Raw genomic sequence first — 26,561 nt, forward strand, 5'->3', positions numbered from 1 at the left:
TTCTTTTATTTTTGCCTTCCTATAGAAACAGTTGAATTCTTGAAAAAGAAGTTGCCTTTGATTTTGAAGCCTGCCAGCCAACCTCATTTGTCACCCTCTAGTTCTTCTGTGTGGCAAATGAAAAAAATAATTGTTTGCTGTGCAAGTAATACATTATTCTATATTATTATTCTCACTCTCTATAGATATGTTGTTGTTGTTCTCCCTACCAATTCACTCTCCTTTTCTTCACTGTCCATCTATAGCCTTTATAATAAGCAGTAGTGTTGCTGAGCATTATTGTTTCTCTTTTCTGTGCTTTTTTTCTAGTTAACACTGTATGCTATTTGAGGTAGGTGACAAGGACCTGTTTGCAGTATTGAAGATAAATGTCTCTGTTCTTTTTCAGTTACACTAGGAGGTTTGAGATAATTTAAAAAATGATTTAGTAGTTAGGCTGTTGTGTGCTAAACTGACCTTTGGTGAAAGTTCCTTCAGTTGTCTGAGGCCTTTGCACTAATCACCAAAAATGATCAGTTCCTTTGTCTGAACTATCTGGAAAGACCAGTTTAATAAGTTGAAAAATGTTCAGGATGATGCCTTCTGTTACCAAATATCTTCTCCTTCACCAGGTTAATGGCAGTATAATCTCTGTATCTTAAAATTGGTATTCCTTCTTTTGTGGATCAGCTGCAAACTCTCAACCTTCCATCAAAGACTAATTAAAAAAAAGACGGTAAATGTTCTCCTGACTTCCCTGTCACCTACCCACTAGTGCAAGCACAGTCTATTTATGAGGACCATAATCTTTCTGAGCTGCTCTTCAACATCACTTGATTAAAAGTGTTAAATGGTTTTGCTGTCTCCAGCGTTGGAGGTTTTGAAGACCAGCCCGGACAAAGCCCTGAGCAACTTGGTCTGCCTTCATAGGTGGACCTGCTTTGAGCTAGAAGTTAGACTGGAGATCTCCTGATGTCCCTTCCAACCTGAATTATCCTGTGGTCCTATTGCTTCTGGCATATTTCTGTGCAAGTCACTGGCTGTAGCCAGATACATTGAATAACTGCTGGAGCAGAGGAGTTTGTATCTGGTGATTACTGCAGAAGCAGTGGTGCGAACATCACCTCATGAAAAATACTAATTTTAATAATAAGTTTTCATTACTATGCAGTAAAGTACAAAAGCCAATAAATGTGTTTCTAGGTATTGAATAGATTTATTCAATCAAATATTCTGTTCTGCCATGTAAGCAGATAGTTGTCAACGCGGAAATACTGAAAAGAGCATGTTAGATGTGGTATGGTTCATAGAATAGATGTGGTTTGCAGTTTTGCAGTTTGTAGAAGAGCAGTCTGCATTAAGTTTCAGAAATATATTAAGCATGTTTAAAAGATCTAAGTGACAAAATAGTAGCTATTCTAAATATTTTCTTGAAAAAGTTTCATTGTCTTTTGGTTTTACTATATTCAAGCTGAAAAATCTGTTCCATAGATTGTCTTGATTGCCACCTTTCTGTTTGATCTTTTACTTTACAATATAGTACAGATCTTATTAAATACTGATTTCAGATTATTATTACTTCATCAGTGCCAGATTGTTTATGGATGTAAAATAATTTTAATATTTCTCAGGAAATCCAGATAAGCCTGTGTGATGTTGGAAATGCCAAATGCTTGAGGTCTGAAAAATGTAACTATGCTGTTTTAACTACTTATAAACTACACTGTATATCTAGCAGTTGCTGATATCTTGCTGTGTTAATTTGTATCACTTCTCTGAAGTTCACTGTTCTTCGAAGAGCAGAGATTGTGCCAAAACTGATTGGGAATGGATGCGTTTCTATATTTTCAGTAAAGCGTGATAGTTGAGTACCTGTGCTACTTCAAAGTGTGTTAGGGTAGGAAGAACTGGTTAGAGAAGGCAGTAAGCTTTCTGGAGAAGGCAGTAAGCCCTTGTTATTTGTTTTCAGGTGTAGAGGGAAATCTCTTACCATCTTTCATTCTTCACAGGGTTACACGTCCTTCTGGAATGATTGCATCTCCTCAGGATTGCGTGGCTGTATGTTAATTGAATTGGCATTGCGAGGGCGTCTTCAGCTAGAGGCTTGTGGGATGAGGCGCAAAAGTCTATTAACGAGAAAGGTAAGCGGAGAAAAATGGTCACATTTACCTTTGTGTCAGGCTCCAGGCAATACAGTAACTTACAAGTAGCTGTAAGGAAAAGACTTTTTTCCTTTTATGGGGATAAGAATTCTGAGTAGTGACTTAAGTTAGATGCACAATGTTATTGCCTAAAATGTTTAAACTGTGAGCTGAAGTGCCTTGTAAAATCTTCTGTGCTTGCTCTGTGCTCCTGCTCTTTCTCTTGACCTGTGCCTGTTGCTGTTGGGATCATTGCACAAGCAGTTGGCAGAGGCTCTGGCCAGGGTGCGGCAGCAGCAATTGCTGCTGAGAGCCAGTAGCACCAGTTGTGACCTGCTGAAGGAACTGGCTGTTGCAGCATGGGTGAGCTGTGGCTGGGGCCGAAAGGGAAGGCTAACTGGGCCGGATGTATCCTGCAAGCCACCAGTTTAACAACTCTGGTGTACACAGTGGCACAGTCGCAGCTCTGCAATGTATGGCAAGGAAGTAATCCTTGTACGTTGGGCCCCAGAGAACCCGAGCCTGTGTCTAATTTGAGCATGTGACTGCTGTGTTATATTTGGTTTACTTGCCTAACTTTAAGATGGGTATATTTTTAAGATTCTTCATGGAATTAGGCTGAAGATTCGAGGCTTTAATTTGTTACTTCTGCAGCTGGATTTTTCCTTAGTATAAAATGTGCAAAGTCACACTGTTTGGAGAATCTTTACTTCATCAGCATTAGTGGATACTTATAAAATAGCTGTATTGAAAACACGGTCAAATGTTGCCTATTCACCACAAATAAATTTACTTCTATGGCAGACTTCCCTGTCAATATTACCTTTTGCTAAATTTTTTTTTAAAGGAAAGCTTGAAAATTCTCCAACCTACTCCCGGCTTCCTTCACTTCTGAAGAATTGAACCTCTGTTCAGACAAACAGCTCCTACTACTTTTAGTTTCATTTGAGTAATTCAGCTTTGATTAGTTTGCACAGAATTTTTTCCTCCAAAGCTTTTGGCTCCTTAGGCATTCAGGAATGTTCTTTAGCAGTTATTTTCATTCTGCACCAACCTTGTCAGATCTGTTGAACTGAAATTTTAACACTGCTTTTTTAATAAAATGGAAAAATAACCTGTGCGTATCTTCAGTAAAGAATAAAAGCCTAATTATTGTCTTGCATTTTTAAATTTTATCACTTTTTCTTTTCTTTTTTTTTTTTTTTTTTGGTGGAGTGTTTTGTTTGGTTTTGGGTTTTTCTGTGGTTTGTGTAAGGAGTTAAAAGCAACCCAGTATTAAATACTTTTTATTTCTGCTGTTAAGACAATCCTGAGTTTTCTTTTGACAGGCAGGAGGGTTCTGTGAAAAAGACTTGATATGAAATTCAAATTAAGATTGATTTCTGCTTAAGGAATTGTCTGCAAATAAAATCCCTAACTACTGATATATACACTGTGTTTTTTTCCCCCATCTCTTCCCAACTGTTCAATTGAAAAATCATTCTCAGGGATGACTTTTCATTGTTCTGTACCTTACTTGAAGTCCTGCATTGTTTAACACCAAATTTCAGTCTTGATTTTTTTTTTTCCTTGCTAGAGCTCAGTGTCTCAACTACCAAATGTCCCCTCCTCCCCATTTTATGGGAATTTGCAGGCATTGCTCACCTTGCCCTCAGCTTTCTCTTTGAGTTAAATATTGTGCTCAGTGAGTGGAATGAGCTGTCTGGTTGTATCCAAGGTTCAGTGAGGTGGGAGCTTCAGAAGCAATATCATTTTATATAGCTTCTGCCTCTCAAGCTAAGCCTTCTTCTCTCCCTTCCTCACCCTTCCTGGGACTTGGTGGGAAGGTAGAAGCTCCTTAAAGCAGCAGTTGTTGCTCAGAACCACATATTTTCAAGTCACAATCTATAAGAAGCAGTATAGGCTTTAGTCATTTTAATGTGTGTTGTAGCTGAGAAGGATGGTCCTGTTTTTCTCCAGTCGTCTGTCGTTGCGAAGAGGCTTACCTATTTTTGAGCCTCTTGGGTTGTTACTGGTGTTTGTGCAGCCTTGTAGTAGATCAGGTAAGTGCTCTGGATGACCGCTGACTTCTGAAAACTGATGACTTTTGTGTTCAGTTTAGTTTTCACTTGAATCACTTTCCTGATATTGTCATCAGGTGGTACACTGGCAAGACTGCTGGCACAAAGGGCAAGGTGAGAACAGGAAGAGTGGACTGCCTCTTCGGGGAGAAGTTCGGATTTCTAGCCAGTTACAGCAACCATCTGTCTGTGGCTTTAGTCACAGTTGACTTAAAAGATTGCCAGCTACAGTGATTTCCATTTCAAGCCTTAAATCAGACAGATGTTACCAATTTTTTGTTGCATTTTCTAAGGCATGGCTTCAGAAGTGACCAAGACGCATTAAATCCATGCTTGAATATCATAGAATGCAAATGAGACAATGAGAAGCTGGCAGAGATGGCAGTGGTGAACTTTGCTGGACTTCTAAAATGTCCACATAGCATGGTTTACGTTGCAACATCCTTGTAAATTTATCCTGAGAACAGATAATCATTGCAGCATTTTGGAGTTCTACCTACTGGTATCACTTCTGAAAACAAGTGAAAGCTGAGATTTCTGTATAAATAAAAAAGTAATTTTTAAGACTAGTGGTTGTTGAAGATAGAAAATGGTACTCTGTTCTGCCCTACAGTCAGAGAAAACAATCCAATAATTACAGTTATCAAAAAAATGAAAACAAAACAACAAATCCTTGGTGGGTTAACTTAGGTATTTTATAGCTGGCGATTCTGAGTGGTCCATGCGTGAGTTGATTTTTGTATTATTAAAGCTAAACAGCAGAGAGCTTACTTAAATAAAAATTAATGCAAGAAGTGCTTAATTATTAGCATCACTTAATTGCAAAGCTGCATGGTAGAAAATGCAAATTATGTACTCTGTATAGTCGAAACATGCTCAGTAATTAGATACAAGGCAAACCTAGCACATTTTAGATCACTGAAAAATTGGAATAAGTCAATTTTTTCTTTTGTTTGTTTGTTTTGCAGTAGGGCTGAGGACTATCACCTCTGAAGAACCAGCTGCTTAGTTGCTTTCTCTACCTTAGCTCATCTATTGAAAAAAATTATCCACCCTTGTGGATACTTGGTCTTCTGTGATGATTCAGTTTGTAAGATTCTCAACCCACTTAGCAACACGAGAAGGGCAAGGAAAATGTGACTTCTAATGTGAAAACTCTGGAGAGAAGTAATCAAGAAGCGCTGGTCAATACATCCTCCTTCAAGAACAAGCAGAGCTGTGAGCGTAGGAGAGGGATGGCTGGGCCTCTCCTGTTGCCACTCTCCATGGAAGTGTGTTCTGGGAGAGGAAGAGAAATACCATAGAAGTGTAATCCAAATTAGTTTGAAGGAAAGGATAAGTTGAGTGGAAGAGTCCGTGTTCCTTACAGCTCTTTCCTCTGCACGTCTGTATGTTTAGGCTTATACAGTCATGCTGGATTATTTTCCATCCAGCTGCTTAAACTTTTTTTCCAGTGATAGGAAAAATACTGTGAAGAAAAGAGGCAAGGAAAGCTGCTTTCTAAACTTATTTTTTTAAACCTATTATTTCAAAAATGCTCTGAAGTCTAGGTTAGATCTCTTCAAAGTGAGTTTTTTTTATAAAACATGTCTATAAAATGATTTCACGTCTTATCTCTTAAAATTAAGTGGTGAATAATAGGTTACTGATTGCAGCAGACTGAAGATAACCACAGTGACTAAGGTTGACTATGAAATTAATCATATGGGACAATTCAAAGATACTAAAATACATTTGTCTGCCAGAATGTCAATTTTAAAAAGAAGGGAAGATTAAACTTGTTGGGGTGTGTTCAGGTTAAAGGAGAATCTGAAAGTAAGGGTATTGATAGAGCTGAATCTAGCAGCTTAAAAATCCAACCTGAAGTAGGCTCCTGTATAATTAAAGAGGGGAAACTTCAAAAAACTCAGAATCCTGATATAAAACTTGAAGATATGTAATATTCTTTTATGCAGTTAATAGATGTTTTGAGTGCAGCCATGCTGCAAGCTTGTAAATCAGAAAGATTGATTAAAAAAAATAAAGATAATATATTAATAAAGAAATATAAATTGTTGTATATTGAATTTCAAATAGGGATTGTCTGGATTAGAATGTAATTGTGTTTTGAAAACCAAATATCAGAGTTTTATCATTGGAGTGATCTCCAGCTCCCACAAATGTGGATCTGGACTGTATCTTAACAGACTATCTAATCTTATTGCAGTAACAGAAAATCAGATTTAACTGGTCTCTCCCTGGCACATATTTATCTTAAAATTCTTCACTGAATGCAATTCAGTGACATCCCTGGGTGTTTAATTTGCCCTGTGAAGTTCCTGATGATATACATCCTGCATCTTCGTATTTCCAAAATAAGCTGATATTTTGTATTTTTTTTTCCAGCTAGACACCCTAAGCTACTGGTTGATATCCTCTGTGTACGAATGTTACATATTTTATTTTTAGAACTAAACAAACCTACTTCTTTTTAACCTGTCACTGTGGACTGTTTTATTCTTGCTGGTTTTAATAAAATCTTAGTTTCTATGCTTTTCTACATGCCATCTGAATTGGACATAGTATTCCAGCTTTGATCTGTTATTCAGAAAGAATTCTCTCATATAATATTACTGTTTATACAAGTGTCAGAGAAATTTGTCTCTTTACCAAAAGGCTTGGCTTTTGTTGATTTGTTTAGTTCTTAGTCTGTTACTGTAACTACTAGATCTTTTTTCTGACATTTTGAACTGTGTACTTGTTATTATTTGTTTTATGTTTGTCCTCTATTTTCTCATCCTAATGATACAACTTTGCATTTCTTTTTAATTTCATCTCATGGACTTTAGAGAGGTCTCCAGTTTAGAATAACTGTGCCATTATGAAGCTCCCATACGCTACAGCTCACTTCTGTTTAGTGTCATCTACAGACTCCTTAAGTGTGTATTCTACTGCACTATTGTTAGTATTAAGAATTATTAGAATCATAGAACAGGTGTAAACTTGAAACATATTCCAACAGGACACGTAATGCTTTTCCAGGCTGGCAGTATACGTCTTTTCAATTACTTGGACATGTATTTAATTTCTTTTACCTGCTGCTTCTCCCTTATGTATTGGATTGTTTTGATGTGATTGAGTCTTCTTCAGTTGTCCATTATCCTTTTTACTTATACATCGCTAACCTGGAAAAGTACTTCAATTGCCAGATTTAATCATTGTTTTCATGAATAGCTTTGAAACTGTAGTAATTATTTTCCTAAAGAAGAAAGATTTTTGTTTTGTTTTTATTAAAACATGTTGACTTCTGCTTGTTAAACCAGTAAGTTTTAGTTTGCTACTGTTGTTCTTTTAGCCAGAAGAAAGCGGTATTTGTACATGGTTTATATAACTACTGATATTGGTAAACAGTTATTCAAATTCTTAGTTCTTATAAGAATAATTTTTTTCCTCTGCTTTCTCTTGGAGAAAGAATTCAATTGAATCATTTTAGCAGTTACTTAATAACAAACTTAAACACCCACCATATACAAAAACATTTATTAAAATAAATAAAATAACATTTATTAAAATATAAATATTTTGCCTAATACATGTGTTTTATCTGTTAGCGAGTGGAATGCAGTCTTGCTGGTCAGCGTGTTCTTCAGAGCCGTAAAACTCCGAGCTGTTCATGAACCTGCTTTTATCTATAGATCTATGGAGGAAGAAAACCAGTTTTCTTGCTTTTTCAGTTTTAATTGATTTCTCAACTTCATGTGACCTAGTTGTTTAACTGTAGTATTTGAATAAATTGACTTGGAGCTGTAGAATAGATGACTGCCATCAGAAAGCAATTTAACACTGTAGCATACTCTCTTTTAAGGGGGAAGTGAGGGATGGGGCCAAGTTAGTGGATTATCTTCCTAAAAAATTAGCTGTTAAGCATGCATTAGTACTACAGTTTTAGTTGCTTAAGTTGATTTAAGTTGATTAAGACTAAGGGTAGCTTTTTTGCAACTAAAATCTTATACTTTTTTCTAACAACTAGATATATTTAAAACTTACTCATTCTTAAAGGAGAATTTTTGGTTTTGGTAACAGGTAGATTTTTCTAGTCTTCAGTGCTTGATGTTTACAGTATATGGATTAAGTCAAAATACTGACTGCATTTTATTCTGTTTCAGGTGATTTGTAAGTCAGATGCTCCTACAGGGGATGTTCTACTTGATGAAGCTCTGAAACACATAAAAGAGACCCAGCCTCCTGAAACAGTACAAAATTGGATTGAACTGCTTAGTGGTAAGACTTGGACGTAAAGCATTTGCTTTTTGTGTGTGTGTTTTTTTTTTCCTGCCAATAAAACTAATTATCTGGCATCACTAGAGAGTATACTGTAAGATTCTGGGGGAGAAAGCATGCAAAAACAGTTAATTAGTCTGTCCCCTAGAGTAGTCTCTTGTTGATTGTAACCTTCAATCAAATAGAAGTAACCATCGCTTTTGACTTAACTTGGGTATGGAAAGGACCTAGATGGAAGTGTCGGAGAACATCTCAATTCTGTGAAGGAGGCATCTTCAGCTGAACCTGAAGTAAACCAGGCTTTTGTGCCCTGGAGATGTGGCTACCTTTATTTGTGATCACAAAGGAGGGTTAGTGGAAGTCCGAAGTATAGCTCTACATCTTCGATATTCAGATTCTTTGATAAGAAACTCACTGTTCTGATATAAAATTGAGGGTGAAAATTTGGCTATTTAATCATAGAGAGGAAAGAGTCAATATACTTTTTTCCTCTGTTTTTCCATCAGCTATTTGGCAAAATATAACAAATATTTTCAAATCAGTGTTCAAAGCAAAGACTTCAAGATGGGTACTTTGCATGCAGTTGTTCTGGTAAATGCTAATAAATTGTTGCCAAAAAGATGGAAAGTCAAGTGGATTTCTTTATCGTAGTTAACATTTTCCGTATACTTCCACAACAGTTGTATTCTCAGGATGCGTAAGTTAAACTGAAATAAACAATGACCATCTTTTAACGTGTAGTGCTTTTATTGTTTTTCTGTGGCCAAAATTCATTACTAGGGTTTTTGTCTGTTGTTTTACAAAATGCGCAAAATACAGCTTCCCTAGAGTAGATCAGAGCTGTTGTGCAGACAGTGCAGGAAAAAACCCCACTGTTTTGTCAACAATATGACTTTGGCAGGTGAGGGGTAATAAGCCTTGAAGTTGTCTGTATAAATTTATTTGTTATGTATGTAACAACCCAGGAGTTTCAAATACCAACAAAATTTCTCCTGCTTCTGCTGCCATCCTGTTTTGATTATGTTCTTCCCATTCTGCCTGTGCCACTCAAAGCAGCCTTCCTGCCAGTTCAGTTCCTACTTCACGCCCTTGCCATCGCTCGCCTCTTCCTCCCTGGCTGGGTGTCGGGCAGAGAGGGCAGAGGGAGGAGAGGAGGGAGAGAGGGAGGACAAAGCGGCCCTTGTAAGCAGGGGGCACGGCTGCACAGCCCTGCAGTTCAGAGTGCTCTTGCGCCGCTCTGCCACAAGTTTACAGTTTGCAAAAATAATCCATTTTTCTTACCCCAGATACATAATTTGTGCTGACATTTCACCTTTCTCCCAGTGTGGAGCACATCAAGCTAGTGCTGATTCAAAAAAGGTCAGTGAGCAAAACTGTAGGTTTTCCTTGAGGCCTGACCCTGCTAAGCTTTGGCTCTGGGAAGATACTTACCGCTAGTGCTGTAGCTGAGACTTAGATCAGTCCTTTTTTCTTATACATGGGTGTTTATTTCTTGGATGGGGTTAGGGATCTTTGCATTTCCCATGGCTTAGAAAGCTGCTCTTTGAAGAAAAATATTTTCATGTTTTGTCTTGGTTTTTTCTTTTTTGATAGACTGCACTGAAAAATTATTTAGAATTTTAGTTAGGAGCCTGATCCTGGAAGATAGCTACTCCATCTGTAACTCTCAGTGATGCAAAGATACTGCTTAAAATTACAGTGTACGCAAGGAAATATTTGCATAGACTTTTAAGGCTACATTTGCCAGGCGGATGGTTTTTTACAAGCTGGGAAAACTGAAATTCAGGTCAGAATGTCAGCTCTTTCTGTAAATGTAACAAACATCTGTCTGTATTTCTACCAGCAAGTTTCTGTGTAATTGAGGGGATTGGTCACAAGGTGTCGCCACACTACAAATTTTTATTAGCATGTGGAAACATCCACCTAACAAATTAAAAAAAGATCTAGGAAGTAACCTCTGCCCTATGAAGACTACTTTTATTGCATTTCACTTCTTAGATTCATTCTAAGTTTCATTCGTGGTCAGTGTGGGGAATCACATTCAATACCGTGTGGGTCATACGGGAACTTGTGTAATTCAGTATGCAGAATGGGCCTGAGTGGATTCACAGAATCTTTGTCTTTCACTATGCAGTTGGTGTCACCTCATTTACTTACTTAACTTGACTTTTACTTATATATGTTGTATATCGACTTCCATCACAATGGGAGAAACCTTAAACTCATTTGTGAGTTCTTTTTTATTATTATTGTGCATATACCAATGAATTTTTAAAAACTTTGCAAGTTCAAAACAAAATGCTATAGAAATTCTCAGATAACTTATGGAAAAAGCCATCTGCATAAGAAATATTTAATGTTGTCTCTTCTCTCACATCTTAAAATGTAAGTTCTTTTATATCAGATGTGGATTACAATATTTATGTTAAGTACTCAGGCTGGACCTAAAATTTTATCTTGCTATGTAAACCTTTAAACAAAGGTAGACTTTCAAAGTGCTTTACAACTTTTGCTTTATCAGTAGCTGTTGCTATATTACTTTATGCTTTTTAAATTCCCTCCTCTACGCACATGCACATGCCCAGTTCTCCTGCCTTAATAAAAAACATTAGAAATAATTTCTGTAGGAACATTAAAGCCCCCACTCCCCCCATACACACAGTGTATGTCTCATTATTTCATTTTGGGGGAGAAGGGGGCAGGAAGAGAGAGAAAAATGTAAACCTGAAGAAGCAGAAAAAAGAGAAGGACATGTCGGGCAGGTGTACATTAGCTTGTCTTCGTGGCTGAAAAAATGGCAATAACACTCCTTTGAGTCCCTGAAGTGATAAAGGCTGGAAAGAGGCAAATGGACAAGCTTGGAGAAAATTCTTTGTTTTTTATTTATTTAAGAAAAACCAACAAACCCACCTCTTTCTTCATGACTGTGTTTTTTTTTTCCTTCAGTACAAGAGTGCATATTTGTCATATTCTTAATTAGGACATAGCTTAGCTAGCATTTCATCCAAAATTTACATGTACACTGAAGCTCCTCGAAGAGGCTCTTCTGGTCTCACTGTTTGTGCATATATATCTGGGAAGGTCAGAGATCAGAGAAATGTGGATGTGAGCACAGCATCTTGTTTTCTGCTATATGAATTTGACAGCTTATTCTGCACCATGGCGGGGGGGAGTTAATAGTACAGATTAAACTTTGCCTGACCGTTGGCTTTTTTTTTGTTTGCTTTTTCAGGTGAAACGTGGAACCCGTTGAAGTTGCACTACCAGTTACGGAATGTCCGCGAACGGTTAGCTAAAAATCTAGTGGAAAAAGGTGTACTGACAACAGAGAAACAGAACTTCCTTCTTTTTGACATGACTACGCACCCTCTCACCAACAACAATATCAAACAGCGCCTCATCAAGAAGGTTCAAGAAGCAGTTCTTGACAAATGGGTGAATGACCCTCACCGCATGGACAAGCGCTTGCTAGCACTTGTTTATTTAGCCCATGCTTCAGATGTTCTGGAGAACGCTTTTGCCCCCCTTTTGGATGAGCAGTATGATTTAGCCACAAAGAGAGTGCGACAGCTTCTGGATTTAGACCCTGAGGTTGAATGTATGAAAGCCAACACGAATGAGGTTCTGTGGGCTGTTGTAGCAGCTTTCACAAAATAACTGCAATCAGACTGAAGTGTTCTCTCTTCTTTCATGTAAACCAGTTGTTTCTCTTCTATTGACTATTCATGTTTTCTGTAATTTGTACCTTCTCACATGATGAATCAGCTCTTATTTCATGGGAATTAAGTGGTGTATTCCCTCCTTCTCTGTGTATCTGTATACAGGATTCTGCTGGTACAAGAGACCTTCCTGTTTAAAAGCAACAGAAAAAGGTTTTACTGCCATATTGGCATTTCATTTCTATTAAATTTATCTGAAATACTTGGTTTAATCTGTTTTTCATCTTTTTGTTATTGCAGTGGTTTAACTTGGGAAGCACCTCAAGGAGGAAATGTGCATGCAGTTGGATCACTAGTCTTAGCTGACACAGAGGTGTGCATGCATCAATAGTTCTACAGTACAATTCATAACAGATCAGAAAAGGGCCTTTTTAAAATCACCAAAGCTCCATATTGAAGTATCTGTCAGGACACTTTATACACAGACATTGTTTCAATTATACTTAACAAAATTACTTTAAAAGCAGAAATGCCATTAAGCAGCTTTGTCAATAGTTCTTGTTAAATGCTCCGTGAATTTCACTTTACATGTAAATCTCCCATGTACTTACACTTTCATTAGAACTGTAACTGAGTCATAAGGCTAGTGTAGAAAGGTCCAATTGTTTCATAAAACAGTTTTGGGATGGGATACATTCCATTATATTGTATATATAGTTCAAAATGTATATTAACAATCTCCCCCATCTTAGTATTTTGCAAGATTTACTTAGTTGTACACCTGGTGCCCCCTTACTTGCTGTCAGTCATCGCCATTTGGTGGAAAGAAAGGCCTCTTACAAAGAGCATGTATGTGAAAGCTGTTTGTTTCCAGTGTCTGCAGAGTTTGCCATCCAGGTATTCTCAGTCTATGCATTGCCTTTGATAATTAGTGTATGGAAAGAGACCACTTTCTATCATTGTTTGTAATTTTTTTTTTCTGCTGTATGGAAGAGGCTTGTGACCAGTACAGTTCTTGAGTGCAGTTTTTAATTTTGTTTGTACACAAGTTAATGTTTGTCTCTTAAATGTCATAATCTGTTTTACACTTTAAAAACAAAAAGTCAGTCGTAGCCAGTGTTGCATGTAAATGGTTAGCAAGTAATGACTGCAGTTCAGATGATTAAGATTTCTGTAATGGGACGCTCTACTATATTTTAATTTTTTATATACAATTATGCTGATTAGCACACTTGTAAAAAAATATATATAAAAAACTTTGGCTTTTTAAAATTTATTGCCTCTTTACCACTGCTTGTTATTATCTCCCGTTTGTTTCACAGTGTAAATATTATGCATTGAACAAATTAAGCATTGATTTATCTATTTTTTTCCTCATAACAGCGCAGATTTATAGCGGGGCTTACAGGTGTTTAGAAACTTTTTTTGGTTACTATTCAAAGCAAGAATACTAGATGGTGTATAACTGTAGAGTTGAAATTTAAGGGATCCCCTAATCTGTATACTAGCTTTTTACCTACAGTAAATAAACTATGATCTTGAAAGTGCCTGAAACAGAGCAAGCATGTCATTTTTATTTTGTGTTGCTAATTAGAAAGGTTTTATTGCTTAACTGAAAGCTTTAGTTAATATCCTTCTTATTAGAAAGGGAGAGTTTATATTAAGTAGATCAAACTGACCTAATCAGTGGTGTCACTCAGATCTGCAGGATTCATGACTGAGACAGACCGAGTTAGCTAAAGAGTATGTGGCTGTGCCTGCCATGGGCAGACCTCTTTCATCCTGAGCACAGCTCTACAGCCTCATCTGTGACTGGACTTCCAATTTTGCACTTCATTTTAAAACATTTAGATGCCTAAGTAGTTGACTTTAAAATACAACTTAAATTCATCAAACCTCTATAACCTTTTTTTAATAAAGGTTTTTAAAATATGGTCCTTAACATTTAATGCTACGCTATTCTTTCAGTTCTTAAATGCTGTTTCTTTAGAAAAATGACATTAAAGTTGTATTGCAAAGTATTTCAAACTCTGGTTTACAAATAAAAAGTTAAACAGTGTTTTCTCAGTTGTAAGATGCTGTGTTTAAAACTTTGAGGAGCTTGGGCATGAACTTTGGACATTTCTTCTAAACTTTTTCAAAATGTGATTGCTTTAAGTGTGGGGGGGAAATGAAAGCTGCTGTGTTGCTCTTATATTTGACAGCCTGCCGAATACTTTTTGTACTTGATAGCATATGTTAACTGGTTGCTTTTATTGTCTCTCTCCTGTGTTGTGTATTTTTTCCTTTTTTGTAGCTCTTTGAGAGGAGAGAAGCGTAATTAATTGGGAAAGTTAGAAAAGAGTAGGATATTCAGGAGCAATTTGAGAGCATAAATGTTAAAAACTTGAAACATGCTTCAGATTGACAGTATCTTTTCACAGTCCCTTTTCTGTCCCCTCATCTTCATTTCGTGAGTCTTTTTCATGCTCGTGCTGGTTTCATGTTAGGTTGTGGGGAATAGTGGGGTTTTGTCCCCTTTATAGCTAATGCGGTAAGAAAATCACCCATCTTTTTATCCCCTCCAGTAAGAGTTTTAAAATTATTTAATGTACAAGACAGAGGCCTGCAGTATTCATTATCACCTCAATTTTGCTTAAAGGTAGAACCTCTGTCTGCAATAGGGAGCGTTTGCATTAAGTGGATCCCTAAACCTCTCAGATGGGTTCGGCACAAGCCACAACGGTTTGTGAAGGGAGACAGTATCTTCTGTTGGCTGCCTGATACGAACCAGAGGCAGGGGGACAGGTAGCTTTGGGGATCTCAAGTCTAGGATTGTGCTATTAAAAAAAAAAAGAAAAGAAAAACTCGCAAATGTTACTGGACCATAAGTCTTAAAATGAAGGTAAATTTGCTACACTCTAAGGGATGATTAAGCAAACATCATAACAGAGGAAATGTAAAAAGGTTTAACATAGGAGACTGCTTTGTTCTGCTGAGATTACAGTACCCTTCTTCCCATTACCTACCACTGCAGCTCACAGAAGCCTGGTTTTGAGGCAGTTCTGGATGCTCCTGAGTCTTCAGCCAGCCCTCACTGGCTGCTTAGAGTGAAGGTTGCTCTCCATACCCTGAACTCAAACCAGTATCTCAAGGAAAAATAGACACTATTTAGGGGCTCTGTTTTTTTAAGACAAAATTTCCACTAATGTAAAAAATGAGATTTAAAAGATAAATCCAGAAGCCAGTATACTACTTTCTTTTTCTGTTTTTTTTTCTTTTGCAAATTTTATAGTCCTTGAGATTTACATCTTCCTCTCTTGTGTTTGTAGAGATGACATTACAGTGCTCCTCTCTGAGATGTTAGTGAAAACTCTGCCATACATGATGCTTTTGAGATCTGCATATGCTTCCAGGTGAACATGGCATAAATTGGCTATAAAGGACTGGTAATTGAGTGCTCATGTGTTCATGCCCATTTCTCCTACAAAGTGAAGATATGTATTAACTAATGTGTTCTCTGTGAACTGGACTGAATCTGTAATGAAACAAAATAAAGCACCCTTTCACGTTACAAGCTGCAAATGGTTAGTGTGTATCACATGCGTGCAATAGCTGAAGGATTCATCTGTTAAGTGATTTGCAACTAGTTTTCCCAAGGTTCTGGCCTGCACCAGCTTGGGGAGCAGAACTGAAAGAATCCCATGAAGCCTCATTTCTGTCTAACTTGGCTTCAAGCAGTTTGACTAGTCAAAGCCTGTTACATCCTAGTTTCCCCTATTGTGTCCATCTGTCTTTCTATATGGAAGGGTGTTTCCAGATTCAGAGGAGTACAGACTTTTTCCAAAAGAAGAAATTTGTTTATTCTGTGGTAATGCTAATGTTCACAACAGTTTAATAACTCAGGAAATCAGATGTTTTCAAGTACTGTATAAGTGTCATGTATGAAAGTGTGCTTTCAGGTATGTGTAGGAGGGGAGGCTCTCGATGGGGAAGAACAACTAGATCAGAACTACTGCCCGAGTTCATCTCTTAATAATGTGTGGATTTTCCTCATTTTAGGTCTTGTTTTTGACAAAGCAGCAATACTAAGCACTGTGAAAAGTAAAAGAAAATAAATGCCTTCTGAATCAGCAGAAAGAGCTTCTCTAGAAATGGTGAGAAGAAAAGCTGGCTCCTAAGTGGAAAGGATAGGGAAGGAAATGACGATGAGTAGCAGCCTTTGGCTCTTTTCCCCTACCCTTCTGCACCTCCAAACAATTCATTGTTTCTCTTTTTCCTCTTGACTTTGGCCCCTGGTCTTCTCGGTTTCTTTTCTTTTCCCTATTTCACATCTTGGTGATTTCCTCTTTCATGCTCATGAAAAATCTGTACTGATTCCCTGTTTTAACTATTTCCACTCATACTTCTGTGTTACTAATCTTTTTCTTCCTTTGCTTCTACAGTCACTCAAGCTCAACTCAGCTACGTGTCTTCTCAAGTCGCTTTCCTTTCTGTTCTCTGATTCCCTGCTGATGCTTCAAGGAACCAACCCTTCTTCGACAAATTATTTTGTCAATACCAAAAACTGAAATCTGATATCCTGCAGATTTTTGCTTTGTGGTTGATTGACTTAAAGGAATCTGCTTTCTAATCAAGAACTTCACAGCATCTGGCTTTCTGCTATGGCTCATAACACGGTTTGTTAAGATAAACAGGAACTGATGCTAATTTACTTCGAAACTGCTGTCTGCATGTTTCAAAAGCTAAGCTGCTACCCATGCAGCAGGGTGGACATACAGCTGAGGATAATGATTTTGCCAGTAGTCTCATGTAAGTAGATCTTATCCCTGCATCAGTGCTCTAAGACCTTGTTCTCTCCTACTGGAACTTTTGCTATAGTGAGGACATATATACAAGATTAATTTTCCTTCTGGGTTCTCTTAAAAAAGGGGTGAGCTTGTGCTGCAGCTCTGAAGGGCATCTTCTTTACTTGGCTGTCTATTTTTATTGAAGTTGTAGAGATTTAAATTATTTGGAAAGTTTCTTCAGTTTGGTTAAAAGAGAAGTGGGAAAAGAAAGAGGTACAGATATACTTACGATGTGATCACATAAACCCTGTTTTCCTGGCAAAATAGACTATGATGTTTTGCTTTTTCATTTTTGCTTTTTTGACTCCCAATAGATCGCTCATTTCCTTCCCATCTGGTGTCTACTTGGATAGGCTTTGCTATCATCTAATGCACTAGTCTGTCAAGATTTATGGTGTGCTGCCATTCTCTACCCCTTCCTTTTATACACTTCTTCAAGTCTGTGGGTTTTTTCCCTTTTCCCTGGGACTGATCTTCAAGGCAGATGTTACAAGAAGGCTTTGGTTTGCTGTAAAGTGCCATGCAACAGGATTGGTATTCTCCAGCCAGCTGATAACTGTCCCATGAAATGTGTTGGAGGACCTGACTAGAATGAGTCCACCCTCGGGTAGTTCTTGGGGCAGTTACCTTGTAGCTTTGTTTCAGATGCTGAAGGTGTTCCACACAGCAGTGCAGAGTTATGAACGTTAGCCAGGTCCGTAAAACGACGGAGAGTCTTTATAGGCCTTCCTTTGTTTTCTGTCTGTGCAAATGAAACCAAATCATGTCACAACCAGCTTTTAAAATTCTGCTATGACTCTTTAAGCTCCCGAGGACCTCAGTCACTTCTGAAGATAAGGCTGAGCTAGGTCATGTAAGTTTTGCAATGCTAAATAGAGCAACGCCTACACGCCGTTAAAAATCTCAGGCCTGGTATTCAGAGGACTTGCAGAAGAAAATTAGCAAAACCAGGTCATCTCTCCAAGCGACAATCTCACAGTAACCCACCTCGGCTGTGTCAGTTAGCAGAGCCCTTGGTGGAGAATTCACACTGGTATGTGAACAAAAAGCGGTCCAAGACAGTTTCCTCTCCTGGAAGGGTCTGAGATTCCTGATGCAGTTAATCTTATGCAACACTCTCATGACATTTCAGAAAGATCTTGTATGGATATATGTTTTATTACTCTTTTTTTCCCCTTGGGAAAGTGGAGATGGCAGTGGGCCAGAGGCTAGGAAGACTTTCTGCTCCTCAGGTGGTGTGGGTGCTGCTCTCTGTCCAGGCAGGCTCTGCACCTTAATAGCGCTGTGGTGGAGCTGAACGTCTTTCCCTGGAAACTTCTCTCCCAGTGAACCTGCCCCACGTGTGCCAGGGACACCAGTGGGGTAGCAAAGACTCTCCGAGCATAGCAGCAGCAGCCAGAGCGCTCTGCGTACGGAGGTCTCCCTCCTGCCAGCCCCTGCGATCAAGGCACTGCACATGTGTTTGGGTCCATGTTCATGCCTGTGTGGGCAGTCAGCTCTCCACAAAGGTTTCAGTCAGCCAGGAAAACACCACGTGATGGGGGTGGACGGCTGTACTTAAAAGAGGGGAGTGCCTGCGACCTTCCATAACCAGGAATGTGTACAAATAAAACAGGCCCAAAATAAAATGGAGCTGTATACACATTGGGAATAACAACTGAGGTCTGTTCTGTTGGATGTGCTGCGAACAGGAAATGGAGCTGAATTCACTGAATTAATAAATTGCTCTCTGCAAATATGTTGCCAGATGTTAGGCACTAGCTATTGATAGCTTCCCTCTGAGATCCAGCTCCAGATTTACACACATTTTGATATACCCAAATCTGAGACATTTGGCCAAAGACATACAGAATCCCTTTTGCACAAGCAGCATTGACATGCAGAGAAATTTGTACACAGCATTTATAGACAGGTATTTAAACTCGCTTCTTGTGTTTTTCTTGAAGAGGAAGTGAAGTCCACTTTTGATCATATTAAAGTATCCTTTTTTGTTCCTTCTTCTGTGGAGAATGGAAAGGACATGCTGCCAACATCACATATGGCTGACAGTCAACACAAGGGTTAAGGATTTGTGAGCCATGAACAGCAGAAATGTCTGGCACATTTTCATTTACTCTGCGCAGTGAAGGAGAGAAGCAACCATTATTTGAGCCATAACTGAAGTGCATCTTCGGAAGACAACTGCTTAAAAGATAACTAAAGTTAGGAGCAGGTTAGTGACTATCCTGCTCTTAGCATGTTTTTCAGGTTATGTTCATCAGCTGCACAGGAAGAGTTCAGAAACACGGGAGTTTGCCCTGTGGGGTTACAGTAATGAATGGGGTTGGAGTCTGGTACTCAGCCCTTTTGTCACATAGGCGGATGAGGCCCAGCTCCCCCAGCATCTGTCTCCCTAAGCTACTCAGAGCTTGCAGATTTGTCTCTTGAAGATTTCAGATGTGCAGCCAACTGTCAAGGCTGTCCTTGAGCTCCTTTCCTTCCAGGCTTGTCTCCTCTCCAAATGCTGGGAGGCCCACACCAGTAGGCCTAAACGTGGCTTCCTGCACTCAGCATTGGAGACTTGGAGGGATCGCAAGGAAACTGCACCTATTCTCTTTCCAAATGAGGCAGCCCATAGTGAATACAACGGGGCTGTCAACAAACACGGCAGACAACCAAGTGACAGAAAAAATGCAAAAGACTGAAGGACCCTTCGTTGCCTCAGCCTTCCCAGGAAAGCCTGCTCCCAGACCTCTGTGTGTCCCTCGATAACTTGGGATGGAGAGGGGCAGGCAGCAGAGGGAAAGGACCAGGGTGGAGACTATTCAGAGAAGCTGAAGTTTCAGTCAAAATGCCAAACATGAGAAATGTAGGACAATTACACAGCATCAACACCAGATTAACCCTATTCAGATAAAACTACCAAAGTATGAAACAAAAGAAATGAAAGGTTCCTAATCTCTTCTTAGCCTCACATCAATGTCTTATAAATGGCAGTATCAAGACACACAGTAGTGCAGCATGAGCTTTTATTCCCTGTGGGGATCTCTCTTTACCACACTGTCTATTTATTCCTCTCTAATTTACACCATGGTTTTCAGCACAGGTTCTTAGCATCTCTCATTTTTCAGTTCAACCTTCTTTAAGGCCAATGAACAAATTGCCACCTCCACCTGACCTCCCTCTGGAAGACACCAAGTTAATGTCACTCCCTAACTGAATAGCTGGAGCACCTGCAGGATCACTGCCTTTCAATTCTCTGATATAAGAAGAAACATTAACCAGGATCATTTATAGAGAATCAACAAAAAAAAGGACTATAAAAGCAAACCCAGCTGCAATTTCAGTTTGCTAAAGAGTTGATTCATATCATCAGTTCTGGTAGTTGTTTTTTAATTTAATTAAGTACATGCATTGGTATGTGATTAAAAAGCATGTAGGCATTTCTTGAGATTTCTTCAGGAATCACAAACCACTTTCAGTCTTTCTTACACTCTGTCCACTTTGAGTCACAGGCATTGTGAAGCAACCTTCCTGAAGACCATTAAAACCTTGGGAAAAAGAAAGGGAAAGCTTCAAAGCAGGTGTCACTTGGTGTAAATCATGATTTACAGCTGAAATTGGAAGAGCTTCCCCCATGTAGAGTTTCTGGGCACATGGCTGGAGCAGCTGAGCAGGGATGCAGCAGCAGTGAGCACAGACCACCTGCAGCATCCTGGGAAGCCAACTGCTCTACAGGTGCTTGCTGCTTTTGGGAGTCAGGTCATTGTTCTTTTACTGCCTATGAGGATATGATTTCCCCTATAACCAACTAGCTTTTATCACAGTACAGGCTAGACACATACTTGCTGAGTTTTCTAACGCTTGAGTTGGTCTTTTTACTTAAGTTTTGTGTGAGAGACACCCTCTTTTGGTGCTCCTTACATATAAGACTGAAGAGACAAAGCTTAGCCTCTTGCCTGTATTTTCCCTAAGTGACTTTGCTTTCTTGTTAGCTTTCATTCATGACCTGCTATATAGGAGAGGTCTCTTCCCTTTCCTTAAAAAAGGAAGAAAGAAAAAAGCTAAAATGAACAATACAACATGTAAGTCAAATATTCCAGGTCGTGGAAAGTTGTTGGAATATTTCTGTGTATTTCTACATCTTCCTCACTTGCCTTGCTCTCAGATAACTGAGTTTCTCCTTAAAGCTGTAAAAGCTGGTGAAAGGGCTGTTAATGAAGGTGACTTTGAAGGTGAAGAGAGGCTGCTAGCAAATCTGGTCCAGTCTCCTGACCCAAGGCTATATCTGTTTCCCACTGTGTGCATCCCAGGTTTTGGCTAAATCAGATTTTCCAATAAGACATCCTTATATGAGAGAGACATATGAAAGATGCCAAGAACTGATGCTGAAAGCCATGGTATAAATTAGAGAGGAACAAATAGTGTAGTTAGAGAGATCCCTGCAGAGAAAAAAAAGTTCATGCTGCACCACTGTGTGCCTTGATACTTCCATTTATAAGACACTGATGAGTGGCTAAGAAGAGATGGGGAACCTTTCACTTCTTTTGTTTCATACTTTGGTAGTTTTATTTGAATAGGGTTAATTTGGTGTTGATGCTGTGTAACTGTCTTGCACGTCTCATGTTTGGTATTTTGATTGAAACTCCCAGCCATTGTGTTGTGCTGTTTTCCCCAAGAAGGTGCATTTAAGTTGTAATCGAGTCCCCCTGCAACCTTTTCAAAAACAAACTGAACAGCTTAAACTCCTTAATGACATGTCAGTGCAGAAGAGCAGACACGCTATACTGGCACAAAGATCCCAGTAAAACAAAGTGCTGACCACCATTCGAGCTCCCCACAAGGACACCTTTGTGCTGGGGTAGAAATGGTTCTTCTTTTGCAACTTCTCCCAAAGGGTCTCAGCCCTGGAGGGGTTTTGGGGTGGGCAAGGGACCCCCAAACCTCCACAGCACACAGGTCCAAATCAGGAGTCAGCCCCGGGAGATTCTTCAACCTGGGTGGATGCAGGATGAGAGCTAAAAAAAGGCTCAAGACAGCCCTAGTATTTCCTGCCCTTCTAGGTAAGTCCAGCAACCTGGACCCAGTTAGACCCCACTTGGCCCCACATAGCTCATGAGAATTGTGAATTACATTACTATAACATATTTTCAATCCCATTTAGACTGAACAGCAATCCTGGATTTAGAACTCAGGGATATAGTTGCATCGGATTTTTTAAAATTATTTTTTAATATTAAGAGTAACCTGAATATAACGACATGAAAGTTCACCAGGGCCTGTTTCAGCCTGTAAGTGGGTCACAAGACACTGAATTGTTGAGTGAAATGACACCCACACAAATCAAATAAAAGAGAAGCTCACCTGTATTAAAAAAAAAAAAAAATCTTTCTCGATGTCTTAGTCATAGATGTCTTAGCCATGAAATATTCAAGAGGCCAAGCACTTAGTGGGGAAACAGCTGCACAGGATGTCTCCAAACCTGAGCGCAAAATTATTGCACTGACATTAACAGGTAAACCGCCTCCCTTTGATGCTCCAGGGACTTGGGATACATGCAATTTCAATTGAAAATAATGGAATTCATGAGTGTGAACCTTGGAAGCAGTGTCTAGTGATGGCTTTAGAGGAGAAAACCTAGCCAAAAATACCTCATATAGAAGCCTGCTTAAAAAAAAGAGAGAGAGATTTGAGAAGAGCTGGAGGGTAGGTAAAACCGAACGAATCCTGTGCAGTGACCAGTTGACGTTGCTAAAAGATGGATGCAGCTGCAGAACCCACCACGGAGCAGAGTGGAGCTGTAATCGAAATAGCTTGCGAGCCTGTGAGGAGGTGTTGTCTGTGTTCCTGGTAATTACAGTGCAACAGTTCGTCTGTAATTAGGCTGGGCCTACAGGGCTCCTTGAGCAAGTCTTGCATATTCCAGTGACCGGGCCTGGCTGCTGGGTGGCCACAGGCGGGTCGCTGCGGGCGCGTTAGGCTGGGGAGCGAGGAGGGACTGGAAATCACCTCTTGGTGGGTCTGGCTGCGGGAATCAGCACGGAGGGGGCTGGCTGGGAAAGGAGGTGGTGATCCCCATCCTGAGCGCCCAAGGGGATAGCTAACACACTCGTTTTGCCGAACAGACTGAGATGGGATCATGCCGTATGGGTCGGTCTGGGCTCTGCTGGCTGTGCCAGCCTCTGTAGTCGGCTCCCACACTCAAGCAATGTCTGGCTTTCTCTGGCCAGATGTGCTGAGCCCCTGTTTACCTGCGCGGCAGCAGGATGAGGGACAGCATCAGTGGGATGGGAATTGAGCTCGGCGCTGGGTTATGCTGCAGGCTCCCCATGGGATGGTTGGTGAGTCACTCGGTTTTTCCTTACCTCTGCTTCTCTGCTGGGAAATGGAGAAAAAAACAGATAACTCAGCTGTTCTCCTGCTCTGGGCTTTTCCTGTCGATGTCCCATTGGTTTCCTGGTGAAAACTCTTTTGGGAGAGAAGGGTCTCCCTTCCCATACGAATGCATCGTACCTAGGCATGTCTACAGGCTTCTGGGTGCTACGCGGGTGGAGAGGGATGCTCTCCTCCCATCAGCACTGCCTGTGATTTCTAATCGACAGTAGAAACAGAACGGAATAATTTCACAGTAAGTGAGAATGTTGATAAAATGGTAACGACTCGCATATAAAACAGCAGGGATCTAAAATTATTGATGTCTATTATAATGCTTTGCATGCATTGTCCTGGCAACGTAAGTGGATCTTTCTCAAATAGATGGTTTCCCACCATCTGTTTGTCTGAGCCTGAGCTCAGACGTGCCCTGATGCAACAGTCCAGGAGCAAATCTGCTGTCACTGATCCCCCACCTGCACTGTCTAACCCAAGCCCCTGTACGCTGAAGGTATGAACGACTAGCGTACAGACTGGCTAAAGAGGAAGACTTTTTGTATCAAAATTTGGGATGCCTTGCTTCCAGTTGAAATGAATGCATTACTGGATCATTTTTCCTTACTTGTCAAAGTGGCCTCATGTTTGGCCCCAGCTTATGGGCAGCCCTGTCAATGCTGCCACGGTCCCAGGATGCACAAAGGACGTGTGACTGTGAAAGTGCGATTAGTTGGGCTTTTCTCATGAAGCTGCTGTTGGACTCTGTTTGTAGATGCTGATGAGAGCACAAAATATTTTTAATGCCTATAAATACGTGCCCTGAAATCTATAGAAAGCCCATTTTTATCAGCTGAAAGCCTACTTTAGGAGGAAAATCAAACCTCTTGACTTTGAAATAGATACGCTGTTTTTAGAATTTGGAAGCTATCTAGCTAGCTCCCTTAGTTACAGTGCATTAATCACTGCCATATTATACATAGCATGTAAAATTTAAGTAATAGAATTGCTGCCCCCATCGCCATATTTCCAACTAAAAGCTGATAAATAGAACCACTGACCTCAGCTGGTCGATTTAACCCGATGAGTCATGGTCTTGGGGCCACATATGCTTCCTCTGCTAATATTCTTGTTCCTATTTATTTTTTTAAAGTGCACCGGCATACTGCGCACCACAGAACAGCTTCTCTAATGGGCAGCTCCAGAAATAGCAATATCCCATTAGTTCTCCCTCCTTTGTAAGGATTTCACAGTCACTATTTATCCCGCGCAGAGCTGGAGGATCTCAAAGAGGCGGGGGCAGGACTGCTGCTGGGAGAGAGGGAGGACGGGAAGAGCGAGACTGCCTGGCAGTGATTCCTCTTGAAGTTCTCCATTTCAGAAGCGCCCTGGTATCTTCTTGCTTTTTGGGTTACAGGGAGCTAAGTTGTAGAGAAAGGCGTAGCAGAAGTGGGGCTCCTCTGCTTCAGCTGCTGAGGGGAGCAGTGTCTATGCCATGACGATGGATCTGCCCCCAACAATAGCCTTAGTATTGCTCACAATGGGATTGTTTCGCTGTGAAACATCGGCCGCTTCAGCTCGGCTGAGCGGGAGAGCGACTCGAATCACAATCAGGGTGTTGTGTTCGCTGCGCAGGTGGTCCATAGTAGACCGCTTGTCTTGGACTAGGATCCCCCAGGGCTAGCTGCTGTGCAGAAACAGAGCAGAAAACCCCCTTACTGTCCCAGTCGGTCCTAATTTGCATGCAAGTTAATAGTCACACTTGTAATATTTAAATTAATGCCATCAGTCACCTCATCAACATATCTGGGTTGATCCAAGCTGGTGAATCAGGTCTTGGGGCCACACGTGCTCTCTTGACTGATATTTGGATGGGTACATGCAGAGGTGACCGGACAAGGAAAGAGCGAGACAAGGCTGGCCAGAGAGATGAGCGCTCAGCCCCATCGGCACGCAAACGGCAGCCAGGACAAGGAGGATTTGAAGGAGGACTATGGCACTTTGCAGACTGCAGGAGCATCAAGGGGAGAAGAACCAGAGAGTCTGATGGGAGGTGTCAGAAGTGGATTCATTAGTGCATTATCCAGCACCATCAGAAATGTCATTTGCTCAACAGCTTTCCATCAAATCCATAATTAAAACCTCAAAAATACTGTAATCAATATTGTTATCAAGCCTTGCATCTGTGCCCAGCCACAGCACCCCAGGCCATGCTCCAGGGGCCTCCTCCATGAAGGCTGGCACCTCTCTGGTTTGCAAGATGATGACTTTGCAGATCCCAGGCTGTTGCACAAGGGCCCAAGAGCCATTGCTTTCACCAGCCTGTAGATGCTCCAGTGCAAATCTAGTCCCTCAAAATAAAAATTTGCCAGGCCCCTTTTCTCTCTTGGCTTCATGTTTCTCTGCTGATCTCTGGCTGAGAAACTAAGTGACCAGCAGCTTGCTCCTGTGCCCCCACCATGCCCCCAGCTCACAAAGCAGGTACATGGGGTCAGCATCGGTCCAGACTGGGAGTGCACCTTGCCAGCATGGTCACACACTGGCTTTGCTGCTCCTGTGGGCAAATCCATGGTGCTGAGGCTTCCCCAAGGAGCAAGGGAGAGCAGCCACTGGCTCCCAGCTGCCTCCCTGCTCCCGGTGGGAGCGTGTCGGAGGGGAGTGCCGGGTTTGTACCCGGCCACCCCTGCTGCCTGAGGTTATCTGTTCAGATTGCAAACTGGCAACGTGGTATTTATTAAAAAAAAAAAAAAAAAAAAAAAGCCTTTGTCTCCCTACATAACAGTTCCTTGTGTTACATGAGTTTCACTTAGCCCCCTTTAATATTCATGGTGTTTATGGTGTTCAGATGTCTTTGCTCCAAGTGAATTAGCTCAGAACTAGGCTAGACCTTCCATTAAAACCAACAAATTCACAATACGGCAAAGGCTTGCTCATTTACCAGCCCAGAAAAGAAATAGGAGTATAAACAGCTCTTGTGCTGACTCGCTTCCATGTGCAAATTCACCAGACTGGGGAACGTAATGGGCTGCTAATTCTGGCCCCTAGCTGCATCCTTGTCTCTTCAGGCATATCTCCATCTCCTCCGCTCCCAGTGCTTGGCTCCCCGGACAGTAATTTTCTGTGTTCTGACTCTTTAATGTCACAGAAATGGGATTTATATGGGGGGTATTTAGCTGAACTGCATTAGTATTTGACATTTCAGCTCTGAGAAGTTTTCAACGATGTTATTTGTAAGGATTTTTTTTTTTTTAATGCTATAAATTGCAATTCTTTAAGGACAGCATAACA

The 26,561-nt window shown here is 40.3% G+C and overlaps 1 protein-coding gene across 1 annotated transcript in view; it reads left to right on the forward strand.

The window, feature by feature from the left end:
• LOC112982168 (Golgi phosphoprotein 3) overlaps positions 1-15,655 on the forward strand; it is a 36,840-nt gene extending 21,185 nt beyond the window's left edge. Inside the window, exons 2-4 of the mRNA XM_026098353.2 lie at positions 1,989-2,120; positions 8,326-8,440; positions 11,673-15,655. Of these exons, the coding sequence (XP_025954138.1) occupies positions 1,989-2,120; positions 8,326-8,440; positions 11,673-12,097 (672 nt within the window). The 3' untranslated portion in view covers positions 12,098-15,655. The remainder of the gene's footprint in view (positions 1-1,988; positions 2,121-8,325; positions 8,441-11,672) is intronic.
• Positions 15,656-26,561: the final 10,906 nt, after the last annotated feature.

Source organism: Dromaius novaehollandiae, chromosome W (assembly GCF_036370855.1).
Source record: "Dromaius novaehollandiae isolate bDroNov1 chromosome W, bDroNov1.hap1, whole genome shotgun sequence".
In the NCBI taxonomy this organism is placed as follows: domain Eukaryota; kingdom Metazoa; phylum Chordata; class Aves; order Casuariiformes; family Dromaiidae; genus Dromaius; species Dromaius novaehollandiae.